General features: G+C 38.8%; 2 protein-coding genes across 3 annotated transcripts in view; one reads left to right on the top strand and one right to left on the bottom strand.

Moving 5' to 3' along the window:
• TAS2R5 (taste 2 receptor member 5) overlaps window positions 1-14027 on the top strand; it is a 102961-nt gene that overhangs the window by 56349 nt on the left and 32585 nt on the right. The window lies entirely within an intron of this gene.
• The window catches only part of CLEC5A (C-type lectin domain containing 5A), a 28211-nt gene that overhangs the window by 12220 nt on the left and 1964 nt on the right, over window positions 1-14027 (bottom strand). For both annotated transcript variants that reach the window (XM_003929782.3, XM_074378988.1), the window contains 3 exons: window positions 12673-12741; window positions 4866-5002; window positions 644-750 (listed from right to left, as the gene is read on the bottom strand). In XM_003929782.3, coding sequence (XP_003929831.1) covers window positions 644-750; window positions 4866-5002; window positions 12673-12741 — 313 coding nt within the window. The remainder of the gene's footprint in view (window positions 1-643; window positions 751-4865; window positions 5003-12672; window positions 12742-14027) is intronic.

Genomic DNA, 14027 nt, shown 5'->3' with positions numbered 1-14027 from the left:
ATAGATAGCCCTTGAGAATCAGAAGTTCATAGCTTTAAGTTGCTTATAATAACCTTTCTTTAGATAAAGAAGGCACATCTGGGGAAACTTGTAGGTACTTTGCAATAAAATCTAGAATATAATTTCCATGGGTTAAAAGACTAAGCTCTTTTGATCAATGAGAAATGCTAGGTATTATAGAAAGAGATCTCATCTCTATACCAACTGAGTTGCCTCCATAAACCTGACCCTGTCTCTTGGAGATAGCTAGCATCCAGTCTAGACTAATATCTAGTCTGTTTAAAGTCAACACATTAAGCCCCTTTGATCAGTCAGAAATGCTCAGTGCTATAGAAACTAGCATCTATAGAGAGCTACAGATAAATAAAACAAATGCTACGTATGTAGATTTGTTTGGATCTTGATTTGAACAAAATAATTTGCTATATGAATACTTTTCTCTCTCCTTATGAAAATTTGATCTCTCTCATAATAAAAAGTTTATAAAAATGTGTCTCAGGGAATAAATGGGTTGGGAGAAAGGAGAGGAGCAGAACAGAGTCAAGTGTCAGCATTTGAGCTATTCCAGCGTGAACCCATCAATCTCAGGTTTGGTCTTTTGAGGCAAACTAAGATTCCCCAGGAAACTGGGATGTTCACGTACTTGCCATTGAACACAGAGTTGTTGATCCAACGCCACTTTTTCTCTTCACGATGGTACATTAAGCCAATAAAATACTTCTCAGCCTCAGTTAGGTCCTGAAGAAACCTCTAGAAATTAAAAAGAAATTTCAACAGTGAGTGTTTTAATGATGCCTCTCTTGAGCCTATGTGCCCATGATTATATCTGATCCTGGAAATAAAGAAGGCTGGTAGGGAACTCTGAGACCGGCTGTAGCTGGGACTCACCATTAACCCTAAAGAGGTTGTTGTCAAGCTTCACAGGGAATCTGGAAAACCTGAGGTCTTGTTGAAACACAGACTGCTGGGCTCCTGGTTAAGTAAGTCCAGTCAAGGGAACCAGTAATTTACTTTTCTATCAAATGCCCAAGTGATACTGATGTTGCTGTCCAGGGACCACACTGTGAGAATGAAGGGGAAAGGGTACTGTGCAATCTAAAGCAGGGTCATTTAAGAAAATGTGTCATGCTTCTATCCACAGGATTGTTTTTGTTGCCAGAAATTTTGTATGCTAAATAAGGCTAAATCGAGTGCTAACAAAATGGGTTTCTATTTCTTGAGTACTTAGCAGAGGAAAACAGCAAGATTTAAAAGTGTATTGCTAAAACAGATAATCCAAGAAGAAATAAGCAAGTGCTTGTTGAATATCTGCTAATTTGACACTAGTCCTAGACATCTTTGTTCTGTAATTAATTGATAAATTATAAATCATTTCAGCCAGAAGTGTTTCCTATACTCGTCACATACCTCCCATAGTCAGTGGGTATCCGAGTCTCATTCTTTCCATCCCCATGGCAATTGCCTTAGTTTCTCCTTTTTTGAAACATCTTATTTCATCACTTTTTAATGGATTATTGAATTTTCAGTGTTCTCTTTTTCTGAAACATTTCAATGTTCTCCTTTTCTGAAACATCTTATTTCATTACTTTTTAATGAATTACTGAATTTTCTCATTTACCAAACATCTTTTGAGTGTCCATTATGTGCCATGCATTGTACTAGGCTGAGGATATGGAAACAAGTATATTTCTCCTCAAAGAAATTATGATCAAGAGGGTTGGCAAACTACAGCCAGTGGGTCAAATCCAGCCTGCATCCTGATTCGGTAAATGTTTTATTGAAATGCACCCATGCCCATTGTTCACATACTGTCTATGGCTGCTTTCAAGCTACAACAGCAGAGTTGAATAGTTGTAATAGAGATCAATGCCCTGAAAAGCTTCAAATGTATATATCTGGCCCTTTTTAAAGAAAGTTCTCTGACCCATGGTCTAAAACAAGAGTCCTTAATTCTGAATTCTCATGCTGGAAGGCATTGATAGTTTCCCAGGAAAACTGTGAAGTCACTGGAATTTTATGAAAAAATATTTTGCTTATGTAATGTTTCTGGGAAGAGGTACATAGATTTTATCACCATTATTAAAAAGTCAGCGGTCCGCACAAGTTTAATGAGGGAAGACAACCAACTTAACTAGCATAATGAGGTATCTCAGGTGTAGTACTAGGAAATTGTATACTAGATCTGGAAGGGGCAGAAAGGAGGAAGTGATTATTCTACATAGATCTGAAGCTTTTCTAGAATGATTGATGAGGTGATACCTGAGATGAATTTTAGGCTAAGTTTGCCAGGCAAACTGTAAGGGAGGGTATGGACTTCCTGGAAGAGAGAGCATGGACTACAGGCAGGCGAGGAAGCAGCCTGGAGCATTTGAGGAACACAGGATGCTCAGCGTCACTAATGCAGAGGTGGCAGGGAGGTGGTTTGAGAGATGAGGCTGGAGGGAAGGCACAAAGGTTGCACTGTGCAAGGCCTGCATGCTGTAAGGTACGTGGATGTGCTTTGGTCAAGGAATAGGTCAAGGCGGACATCCAGGCCAAAGTGACTCAGCGAGTTTAGGGCATAGGCCTATATAGCAAGTGCATATACAATTGTTCTATAACCTGTTTGTGTAAACTCATGCTTGGCTTGGAGCCATTATTGCTTGAAAAAGGTATAACTGACCTGCCGATGGCTGTGCATGCAGCTCGGCTTGGCTAAACACGTCTTGACATGGTACAGGCACTTGTGCAGGCACTGGTGGTGCCCAGAGGGAGAGAGAACTGAACCTGTCCATCTGCAAGATCTTGCAGAGGGCCAGAGGGGAGCCAGGACAGGGCTCAGCATGCACTCATGCCCAGAGAGAGAAAGAATTAAGCTGCTGACCCTGAAGGCAAGGGACAGCTGGCTGCGCGGCTGTGTGTGGGAGTGGCAGGAGCAAGCAGCTGAGACAGACACAGTGTGAGAAGGCTGCTTATGAGAGAGCTGCTGAAAACGACAAACTACATGCCACCTGCTTATGGCCCCCTAAGTGTTCTTTCAGCTATCTGCCACCCACCCACTCTCCTCGGACCTCAGCTTGGAGCCTGACCCTGAGTGTGACATTTGGTGTAGTCATCAACCTGACATATGCCATGCTAGGAGAACTGGGGTTTAAGCCACTTTAATTTGGAAAATGGCACAGACAGTTTAGAGCCTTAAAGGTATCATGATGTCAGTTCTGCGGAGGTTACCTAGAAAGAGGGCAAAACTGGAGGCAAGGAGAATAATTAGAAGAATGCTGAAGAATCCAGGTGAGAGCTGAACTATTTGTTGTGGGCATAGAGAGAACAGGACTTGGTTAACAAATAATTGAGGAGGAAAAGAGAAGGTAAAGTTCGAGAAAACTCTTAGCCTTCAATCTTGGGTAAGATGACTACTCGCCAGTATTTGGAATGCAGAAGGAGGAGTGGTGGGGTCAAATGTAATTCATTCAGTTTTGAATATAGTTTGTGAGGCTCTTGAAACAAAGTGGAATTTGGTATACTTGTTTGGAGGAGAAGGATGAGCTGGAGATACAGACTTGAGAATCACCAGCAAACCATTGGCATGATGACCTCTGTCTTTTTCTTTTCCTTTTTTTTTTTTTTTTTCTTTTGAGACAGTCTTGCTCTGTCACTTAGGCTGGAGTGTAGTGGCACAATCATGGCTCACTGAAGCCTCTGCCTCCTGGATTCAAGCAATTCTTGTGCCTCAGCTACTTAAATAGCTGGGATTTCAGGTGTGCACCATCTCACCTGGCTAATTTTTAGCAGAGACGTAGTTTCACCATGTTGGTCAGGCTGGTCATGATGACCTTGTTCATCACCCAGGATGCAAATTGAAATCCACAAAACGTAATGGGTGTGGCAGACTTGCCACATTTGTCTCTTCCTTTTGCTTTCCCTCCTTTCCTCTTTTAATTCCCGTCTTGCTCCTGGTTTTCTATCTGAGGACGTTTTCCATTGCTACGTGGGTACCTATCCCTAGAAGGTCTGTAGCATCAAGATCCCTTGGTCATCTATTGCCAAGATTCAGAGAAAAGGATCCTCTTACAAATTCTTCTGAATCACAGGAGAACTTTTTAGAGGAGGAATAAAGGGATAGAAGCAAGATAAGCAGGCGTACAGTGTATGTAGCACAGTGTCAAAGCATTTAGACATAATTTATTTTAGTCTATAGTTGCCTCTCCTTTGCTATATGCTTAGCAGTCAAAGGAGAGGCAACTATAGACTAAAATAAATTATAGTCAATAATTGATTAGAGTATGGGTTTTGGAGTCAGTGAGATCTAAATTCAACTCCATATTCTGTTGTTCGACTTTGGGCAAATTACTTTTCTGTGCCCTAGTTTCCATTTATAAAATGTGAATAATAATACATCCTTATGATTATTATGATCAACTGCAAATTCAGTCCTATGACCTGATTATTTGTTTTTCATATTACGAATGTTGTCAGTCCACATCTTCCTTGTTTACTATGCAGACCGGGATGGTACATTGACATTTCACATCTGTGAAGTATTCTTTTAGTTGTTAAACAACTTTACACACATCAGCTCATTTGGTCATTTGCTGCACTTTAAATGTCTTGGCCCATCCCCAGGATACCAGCTCATTGCTGTGCCCTGTAGAAAAGACCACAGGTGTGGATTTCTGTGGTTAAATAAAACTGAAAAACATGCTGCTTCACTGCTACTGAAAACAGTCTCCTAACCCCTAGTCCAGAACAAACAGCTTCAGTTTTTCAGCCACCTCTCCATTCCTTACTCCATTCCATCCCCACTCCCTAAATTTCCACCCCATACCACCTGTTCACTGAGGCTGTGTGGAGTATATGGCTTTACTGTACCATTCCAGTGTCCTCACCAGTTTCTCTAGCGTGTTGACAATTGCCAGTGTGGATCCTTTTCTTTCGCAAAACTCTCTGCTTTCATTCCAAGGTGATTCAGAAGTGGATAAGAAAAAACATCTTCCTTGATGAAATTCCCACTCTTTCGGGCAGCCTGAAGAGGTTTAAGAAAGGAGAGTATGAGATTACTGGTTTGGGGTATAAATCCTGAAACTAAGTCATGAAATAGCGATACATGTTTTTTGTTTTTTGTTTTTTTTTTTTTTTTAACAAACATATTGGTACAAATTATTCTCCATCCAGGAACAAATTCCACCCAGTCTAGTCCGGTTCCCTAACAGTAATATAAAAGGACAATAAGGAGGAGCAGAGCACAATGGCCAAATAGAAGGTTCCATGAGTCATCCCCTACAGGAACACCAAATTTGAACACTATCTGCACACAAAAAAGCACAAACATGTACATGAGAAAAAAAAATTAGATGAACACTCAGTACCTGGGTTTAATTTCCCATAACCAAAGAGATATTGCAGAGGGTAGGAAAGACAGTCTTGAATTGCTGACACCACCCTTCCTCTATCCTTGCTGCAGTGACAGCTGGCACGGTAAAATCTATGTGCATGGGAGAGGGAGTGTGCAGGGATTTTGAGACTTTACATTGGACTCAGTGCTTCCCTGTCATTGTGGAGGGCAAAACGGGCTGAACTCAGCTGATGCCCAACCACGAAGGGAGCATGTAGATGACTGCATGCCAGTGGTTGAAACTTGAGTTCTGGCAAGCCTTGCCACTGTGAGCTGAATTGCTTTTGGGCCCTAAATAAACTTGAAAGGTAGTCTAGGCCACAAGGACTGCAACTCCTAGGCAAGTCCTTGTGCTAAGCTGGGCTTTGAGCTGGTAGAATTAGGGGTTACCTACTGAGATACCAGCCAGGGTGGCCAATGGAATGCTTGTGCCATTGCACTCAAAACCCCAAGAAGCACGACTTGCAGCATTGAAAGAGGCCCTTTCTTTCTACTTGAGGAGAGGAGAGGGAAGAATAAAGAGTGCTTTGTCTTGGATACCAGCTCAGCCACAGTAGAGTAGGGCACTAGGCAGAGTTGTGAGGTCCCCATTTCAAAGCCTAGTTTCTGAAAGATATTTCTAGACACACCTAGACATACCCTGGGCCAAAAGGGAATCCTCTGTCTTGAAGATAAGGACACTGTCCTGACAGGATCCCTCACCTGCTGATGAAAGAGTTCTTAGGCCCTGAATAACCAGCAGCAATACCTAGGTAGTATGTTATTGGCCTTGGGTGATACTGAGATGTCTCAGAGGTGAGACCCAGCACATTCTTCTGCTTGAGAAAAGAAGAGAGAAAAGTAAAGGAGGCTTTGTCTTGCATGTTATATAGCAGCCTGGTCAAAGAGAGGTAAAGGAAAGCTTTTGAGGTCCAAGATTCCAGGCCTTGACTTTTGGATCGCATTTCTGGACCTGCCCTGGATCAGATAGGAGCCCAGAGATATAAAGGGTGTGTTCTAGGCATTCATGACAAGCTGACCAAAGGGCCATTGAGCCTTCAACAAAAATCGGTGGTAGTCTGGCACTGACCCTGTAGGCCTTGGGTGGTGGTGGTCACAGGGTGAGCTCCTCTGTCTGTGGGAAGTGGAGGGAGAGTGGAAAGGACTGTGTCTCATGATTTGAGTTTCAGCTCAGCCACAGGAGGATAGAAGACCAGGTAGATTTATAAGGTTTCGACTCCAGTTCCTGGTTCTAAGATAGCATCTCTGGACCTATTTGAGGCCTGGGGGAACTCACTTCCCTAAGGGAAGGTCACAGGCATGGCTGGCTTCACCATGTGCTGATTACAGAGCCTTAGGACCTTGATAAAACATAAGTAGTAGCCAAGTAGTGGTTACAGTGGGCTTTGGGTGAGACTCAGTGCTGTGCTGGCTTCAGGTCTGACCCAATGCAGTCCCAGTGGTGGTGGCCACAGGAATGCTTGTGTCATCACATTCTCAGCTCTAGGCAGCTCAGCAGAGAGAAACAGACTCTGTTTGGGAGAAAGTAAGGAAAAAGAATAAGCGTCTCTGTCTGGTAATCCCGATAATTCTTTCAGATCTTATTCAAGAACAGCAAGGTGGGTACCTCTAGGAGTCTGCAAGACCCACAGTGTTACTGAAGTTGGGATGTCCCCCATGCAGATAGAGCTTAGATCACAACACCCAAGTCCTTTTGAATACCTGGAAAGCCTTCCCAAGAAGGACAGGTATAAACAAACCCGGACTGTGAAGACTACGATAAATACCTAACTCTTTAATGCACAGACACTGATGAACATCCACAAATATTAAGACCATTCAGGAAAACATGACCTCACTAATTGAGGTAAGTGAGACACCAGGGATCAATCCTGGAGAAACAGAAATATGTGAATTTTTGTACAGAAAATTCAAAATAGCTGGGTTGAGGAAACTCAAAGAAATTCAAGATAACACAGAGAAGAAATTCAGAATTCTATCAGTTAAACAAGAGATTAAATAATTAAAAAGGATAAATCAGAAATTCTGGAGTTAAAAAATGAAATTCGCATACTGAGGAATGCATCAGAATATCTTAATAACAGAATCAGAGGGATCACAAAAGTCAGAAGAGACAAAAGAAAAAAGAATAAGAAACAATGAAACACACCTGTGAGATCTAAAAAACAGCCTCAAAAGGGCAAGTGTAAGAGTTACTGGCCTTAAAGAGGAGGTAGAGAAAGAGATGGAGGTAGAAAGTTTATTCAAAGGGATAATAACGAGAACTTCCCAAACCTAGAGAAGGATATCAATATCCAAGTACAAGAAGCTTAGAGAACACCAAGCAGATTTAACCCAAAGACCACCACCTTAAGGCACTTAATAATCAAACTCCCAAAGGGCAAGGATAATGAAAGGATCCTAAAAACAGCAAGAGAAAAGAAACAAATAATGTATAATGGAGCTCCAATATGTCTGGCAGCAGACTCTTCAGTGGAAATCTTACAGTCCAGGAGAGAATGGCATGTCATATTTAAGTTGCACAAGGAAAAAACCCTTTACCCTAGAATAGCACATCTGATGAAAATATCTTTCAAACATGAAGGAGAAATAAAGACTTTTCCAGAAAAATAAAAACTGAGGGATTTAATCAACAACAGAACAGTCCTATAAGAAATGCTAAAAGTAGCTCTTTAATCTGAAAGCAAAGGACGTTAATGAGCAATAAGAAATCATCTGAATATATGAAACTCGATTATAGTAGGTACATAGAAAAACACAATGTCGTAACAGTGTAACTGTGGTATGTAAAGTAGTCTTAAGTAGAAAGACTAAAAGATGAACCAATAAAAATGATAACTACAACTTTTCAAGACATAGTAAAAACAAAGTTATAAATGGAAACAACAAAAAGTTAAAAACTGGGAAACAAAGTGTAGAGTTTTATTTTCTTTTTTTTTTGCTAGCTTTGTTTGTTTATGCAAGAAGAGGTAAGTTGTTAACACTTTACAATAATGGGTTATAAGATAGTATTTGCAAGCCTCATAGTAACCTTGAATCAAAAAACATGCAATAGATACACAAAAAGCAGGAAATTAAATCATACCACCAGAGAAAATCACCTTCATTAAAAGGGAGACAGGAAGTAAAGAAGGGAAAAGAAGACCGAAAAACGACAAGAAAACAACGAAATGGCAGAAGTGCGTGCTTACTTATTAATAATAATATTGAATGTAAATGGATTAAACTTTCCAATCAAACTATGTAGAGTGGCCAAATGGATGAAAAAACAAGACCCTAATGATCTATTTTCCGCAAGAAACACACTCCAACTATAAAGACACAAACTGACTGAAAATAAAGGGATAAAAGGGATATTCCATGCCAGTGAAAACCAAAAGGGAGCAACAGCAGCCATACTTATATTAGGCAGAATAGACAAAACTATAAGAAGACACAAAGGTCACTATATAATGATAAAAGGGCCATTTCAGCAAGAGGAGAATTTAACATTCTGCTTTCAGCATTTGACCAGTCTTTCAGATGGAAAAATCAACAAAGTAACATTGGACTTCATCTATACTATAGATCAAATGGACATAATAGATATTTATAGCACATTCTATTCATCAGCTACAGAATACACATTCTTTTCCTCAGCATATGGATTATTCCCAAGGACAGACCATATGTTAGGTAACAAAACAAGTCTTAAAACATTCAAAAAATTGAAATAATATTAAGCATCTTCTCTGACCACAATGGAATTAAACTAGAAGTCAGTAACAAGAGAAAATTTGGAAACTGTATAAATACATGGAAATTAAACAATATGCTCCTGGATGACCAGTCAGTTAACAAAGACATTAAGAAGGGAATTGAAAAATTTCCTGAAACAAATGATAATGAAAACACAACATATCAAAACCTATTGGATATTAAGATAGAAGTTTATACCCATAAATGTCTACATTAAAAAAAAAAAAGGAAAACTTCAAACAAAAACCTGATGATAAATCTTAAAGACCTAAAAAGCAAGCACAAATCAAAGCCAAAATTAGTAGAACAAAAGAAATAATAAAATCAAAGCTGAAATAAATGGAAATGAAGAAAACAACACAAAACATCAATGCAACAAAAGTTGGCTTTTTGAAAAGATAAGCAAAATCAATAAACCTTTAGCCAGACCAAGAAAAAAAATGAGAGAAGGCTGAAATTAATAAAAACAGAGATGAAAAATGAGACATTACAATGGATGGCACAAAAATTCAGAGGATCATTAGTGACTATTCTGAGCAACTATATGCCAATATATTGGAAAATCTTGAAGAAATGAACAAATTCCTAGACACATACAATCTACTAATATTGAACCACAAAGAAATCCAAAACCTGAACAGATCAATAACAAGTAATGAGATCAAAGCCATGATAAAAACTCTCCCAATAAAGAAAAGCCCAGGACCCAATGGCTTTACTGCTGAAGTATTAAAGAAGAATTATTACCAATTCTAGTCAAACTGTTCTGAAAAATAGAGGAGGAGGGAAGAGTTCCAAACTTATTCTATAAAGCCTACATTACCCTGATACCAAAACCAGATTGAGACACACCAAAAACAGAAAACTACAGGCAAATGTAGTGATCAGTATTGATGCAAAATACCTCAACAAAATATTAGCAAGCTGAATTCAACAACATATTAAAAAGATCATTCATCATGACCAAGTGGGATTTAACCCAGGAATGCAAGAATGGTTCAACATATGCAAATTAATCAATGTAATACATTATATCAATGGAATGAAGGACAAAAACCATATGATCATTTTAATGCTGAAAAATTATTTGATAAAAGTCAACATCCCTTCATGATAAAAACTCTCAAAAAACAGAGTATTGAAGAAACATCCCTCAACAAAATAAAAGCCATATGTGACAGACCCACAGCTAGCATCATATTGAATGGGGAAAAAATGAAAGCCTATCCTGTAAGATCTGGAACATGGCAAGGCTGCACCCACTTTTATCACTGGTTTTCAGTATAGTACTTGAAGGCTTAGCTAGAGCAGTCAGACGAGAAAGAAATAAAAGACATCCAAGTTGGAAAGGAAGAAGTCAAATTATCCTTCTTTGCAGATAATATGATCTTATGTTTGTAAAAACCTAAAGATTCCACCAAAATGCTATTAAAACTGATAAACAAATTCAGTAAAGTTTCAGGATACAAAATCAACAGACAAAAATTAGTAGCATTTCTATATGCCAACAGTGAACACTCTGAAAAGAAATTAAAAGACTAATCCCATTTATAATAGCTACAAATATAATAAAATATCTATGAATTAACTAATGAAATGAAAGATCTGACCAATGAAAACTATAAAACTCTGGTGAAAGAAATTGACAAGGGCACCAAAAAATTGAAAAATATTCCATGTTCATGGATTGGAAGAATCAATATTGTTAAAATGTTCACACTACCCAAAGCAATCTGCAGATTTAATGCAATCTTTGTCAAAAACCCAGTGACATTCTTCACATAATTTTTAAGAAAAAAGTATCCTAAAATGTACATGAAGCCATAGAAGACTCAGACTGCCCAAAGCTATCCCAAGCAAAAAAGTAACAAAACTGGAGGAGTCACGTCACTTGACTTCTAATTATACTACAGAGTTTTAGTAACCAAAATGCCATGGTACTGGCATAACAACAGACGTGTAACTGGAACAGAAGAGAGAACCCAGAAATAATCCCATATATCTACAGTGAACTCATTTTTGACAAAGGTACCAAGAACATGCATTGAGGAAGGGACAGTGTCTTCAATAAATGGTGTTGGGAAATTGGATATTCATATGCAGAAGAATAAAACGAGACCCCCTATCTCTTGACATATACAAAACCCAAATCAAAGTGGATAAAAGACATAAGTCGAAAATCTCAAGTTATGAAAATGCAAGAAAACTTTGGGGAAACTCTATAGGACATTGAAGTGAGCAAAGATTTCTTGACTAGTATACCACAAGCACAGGCAACCAAAGGAGAAATAGATAAATGAGATCATATCAAGTTAAAAAGCTTCTGCTTAGCAAAGGAAACAATCAACAACGTGAATAGACAACCCACAGAATGGAAGAAAATGTTTGAAAACTACCCATTTGTCAAGAGATTAATAACCAGAATATGTAAGGAACCTAAAAAACTGTATAGGAAAAAAAGAATCTAATGATCAGTTAAAAATTGGGCAAAATATCTAAATAGACATTTCTCTAAAGAAGTCATACAAATGGCAGATATAAACATGGAAAGGTGCTCAACACCATTCCTCAGTATAGAATTTCAAATCAAAACTACAATGAGATATCATCTCAACCCAGTTAAAATGGCTTTTATCCAAAAGCCTGGCAATAACCAATGCAGGAGAGGATCCGGAGAAAAGGGAACCCTCATACACTGTTGCTGGGAATGTAAACTAGTACAGCAACGGTGGAGAAGAGTTTGGAGGCTCCTCAAACAACTATAAATAGAGCTAACACATGACCCAGTGATCCTACTTCTAAGTACAGTTTCAAAAGAAAGGAAATCAGTATATTGAAGAGATATCTGCACTCCTGTTTTTATTGCAACATGGTTCACAATAGCCAAGATTTGGAAATAACCTAAGTGTCTATCAACAGATGAATGGATGAAGAAATGTGGTACATATACACAATGGAGTACTGTTCATCCATAAAAAAATCAGATCCTGTCATTTGCAACAACATGAATCGAACTGGAGGTTATTATGTTACATGAAATAAGCCAGGCAGAGAAAGACAAACTTTGCATGTTTTCACTTATTTACAGGAGCTAAAATTTAAAACAATTAAACTCATGGAGATAGAGCATAGATGGATGGTGACCGGAGGCTGGGAAGGGTAGTTGGTGGGGAGGTATGGGGGAGAAGTGGGGCTTGTTAATGGGTACTGAAAAATAGAAAGAATAAATAAGACCTAGTATTTGCTGGCACAACAAGTGACTATAGCAAAACATAGTGTAATTGCAGATTTAAACATAACTAAGAGTTTGTAATTCTTTAGTTTGTTTGTAACACAAAAGATAAATGCTTGAGGCAATACTCAGAAACTTAGAAAATACGATATACTCAGAAAATTAAAAAATAAAAGCCAAAATAATAGATGTAAAGAGAATGAACTGGAAGATCTTTATGGTCCCTTTGAGCAAAAAAGTTCCATAAGAAAAAGACAATGGGCGAAGTCGCTAAGAATGCAGTGCGTAAGAGCCTAGGGGATAGAGAGTAGGTTGTAACCATGCACTTTACCTGTTCCAGAGCTCCTTGTCGCGGGGAAGCTGTTGGGACTTGGAGAACTGCTCCCAAAAATCTGTGAGACTGAAGTGAAAAGAAAACCTGAACGTTACTGTATGATGAATACAACACAGAAACAGAAACATCAGAGTATGGGCTGTGTGACTATCTCTGAATCATGGAGATGACAAGAAGCTCTTGGCCACTCTGATCTAGAACATTTCAGAAAATTTCTTTGAGCCTTCCATCTAACTACTACCATTACTTGTCATGCTTGACACCCAAATCCTATTTCCTGTCTCCCTTTTTTTTTTTTTTTTTTTGATGTAGCAGTAGGCATCAAATCCTGAGAAAAAGAACAAGAGAAAGGAAAATAATGGAGGAATTTAGTATCAGAGGGAAACTCTCATATTCTTATCTTACAGAAACCTTTGACAGTGTTTTCTCCAAACAACTGTTTGGAGTACTTCTCCCCAAGTCTCCACATAGCATCTTTGCTGTTCTTTCTATTTCTGGTGTCCCAAACTCAATATGAAAACTCATAATCCCAGGCAGCTCTGGGACTGTTTTCTCATCGGCACTGTATTAGCTCTAAGGACTGAGGCTAATTTTAACAAAATTTCAGGGCCAAAGGGGTTTTGGCAGACAAGGAAGCAGGTGAACCTTATGGAGATTTTCTAAAAGCAGAGAAGGGTCCATTCATTTCTAGAAACCCATATGGGGGCCTCATTTTCCTGGGAACACTGGCTGTCTGAGCAGGCAGCTGCAATGGCTTCAGAGGCTGGTCAAACATCACATCAGGGGTGCCAGTTATTTGTCCATTGTGGTTGAAGACAACTGTACTCTGACATCAAATTACTTACATTTATCTCAAATGAAACAAATTGGCATTCACTTTTTATTTCAGTACCCAGTTCATAGACTCTAAGATGTATTAGCCTGGTTTTCATCAGAAACGACTTTGAGATTATAACTGAGAGGATTCAATAAATATTTTCGAAATGGTCTTTCTCCTAACGATCTCAGTAGTAATAGGTGTCTTAAGAGGAAGTGAGAGGGAGGGAGGATGTTCTTGGGTAAGACTACAAGAGGAAGCTGGTTTAATAGGGAGAGGAAAACCATGCCCCACTCATCTCTCAATCTCCCATAGTTACTAGCTATTAAGCACTTTTGCATTCTATTACAATGATTAGATATAAATTACCCTCGTATCCATGAGGAAAACTGATGATCAGGAATTTGCCTCAATCTGCTCTTGGTTTTCACATATATAAAAGAAAGGGAATTCATTAGAAGATCTTTATGGAACATTTGTCCAAAAGAATTTCTTGGGAAAGGAGGCTGTGTGGAAGGTCTCTAATAATTCAGCA

The sequence above is a fragment of the Saimiri boliviensis genome, chromosome 10, assembly GCF_048565385.1.
Source record: "Saimiri boliviensis isolate mSaiBol1 chromosome 10, mSaiBol1.pri, whole genome shotgun sequence".
Lineage (NCBI taxonomy): Eukaryota > Metazoa > Chordata > Mammalia > Primates > Cebidae > Saimiri > Saimiri boliviensis.
Note: the sequence above shows the minus strand (reverse complement) of the source record. Positions and strands in the feature narration are given on the sequence as shown.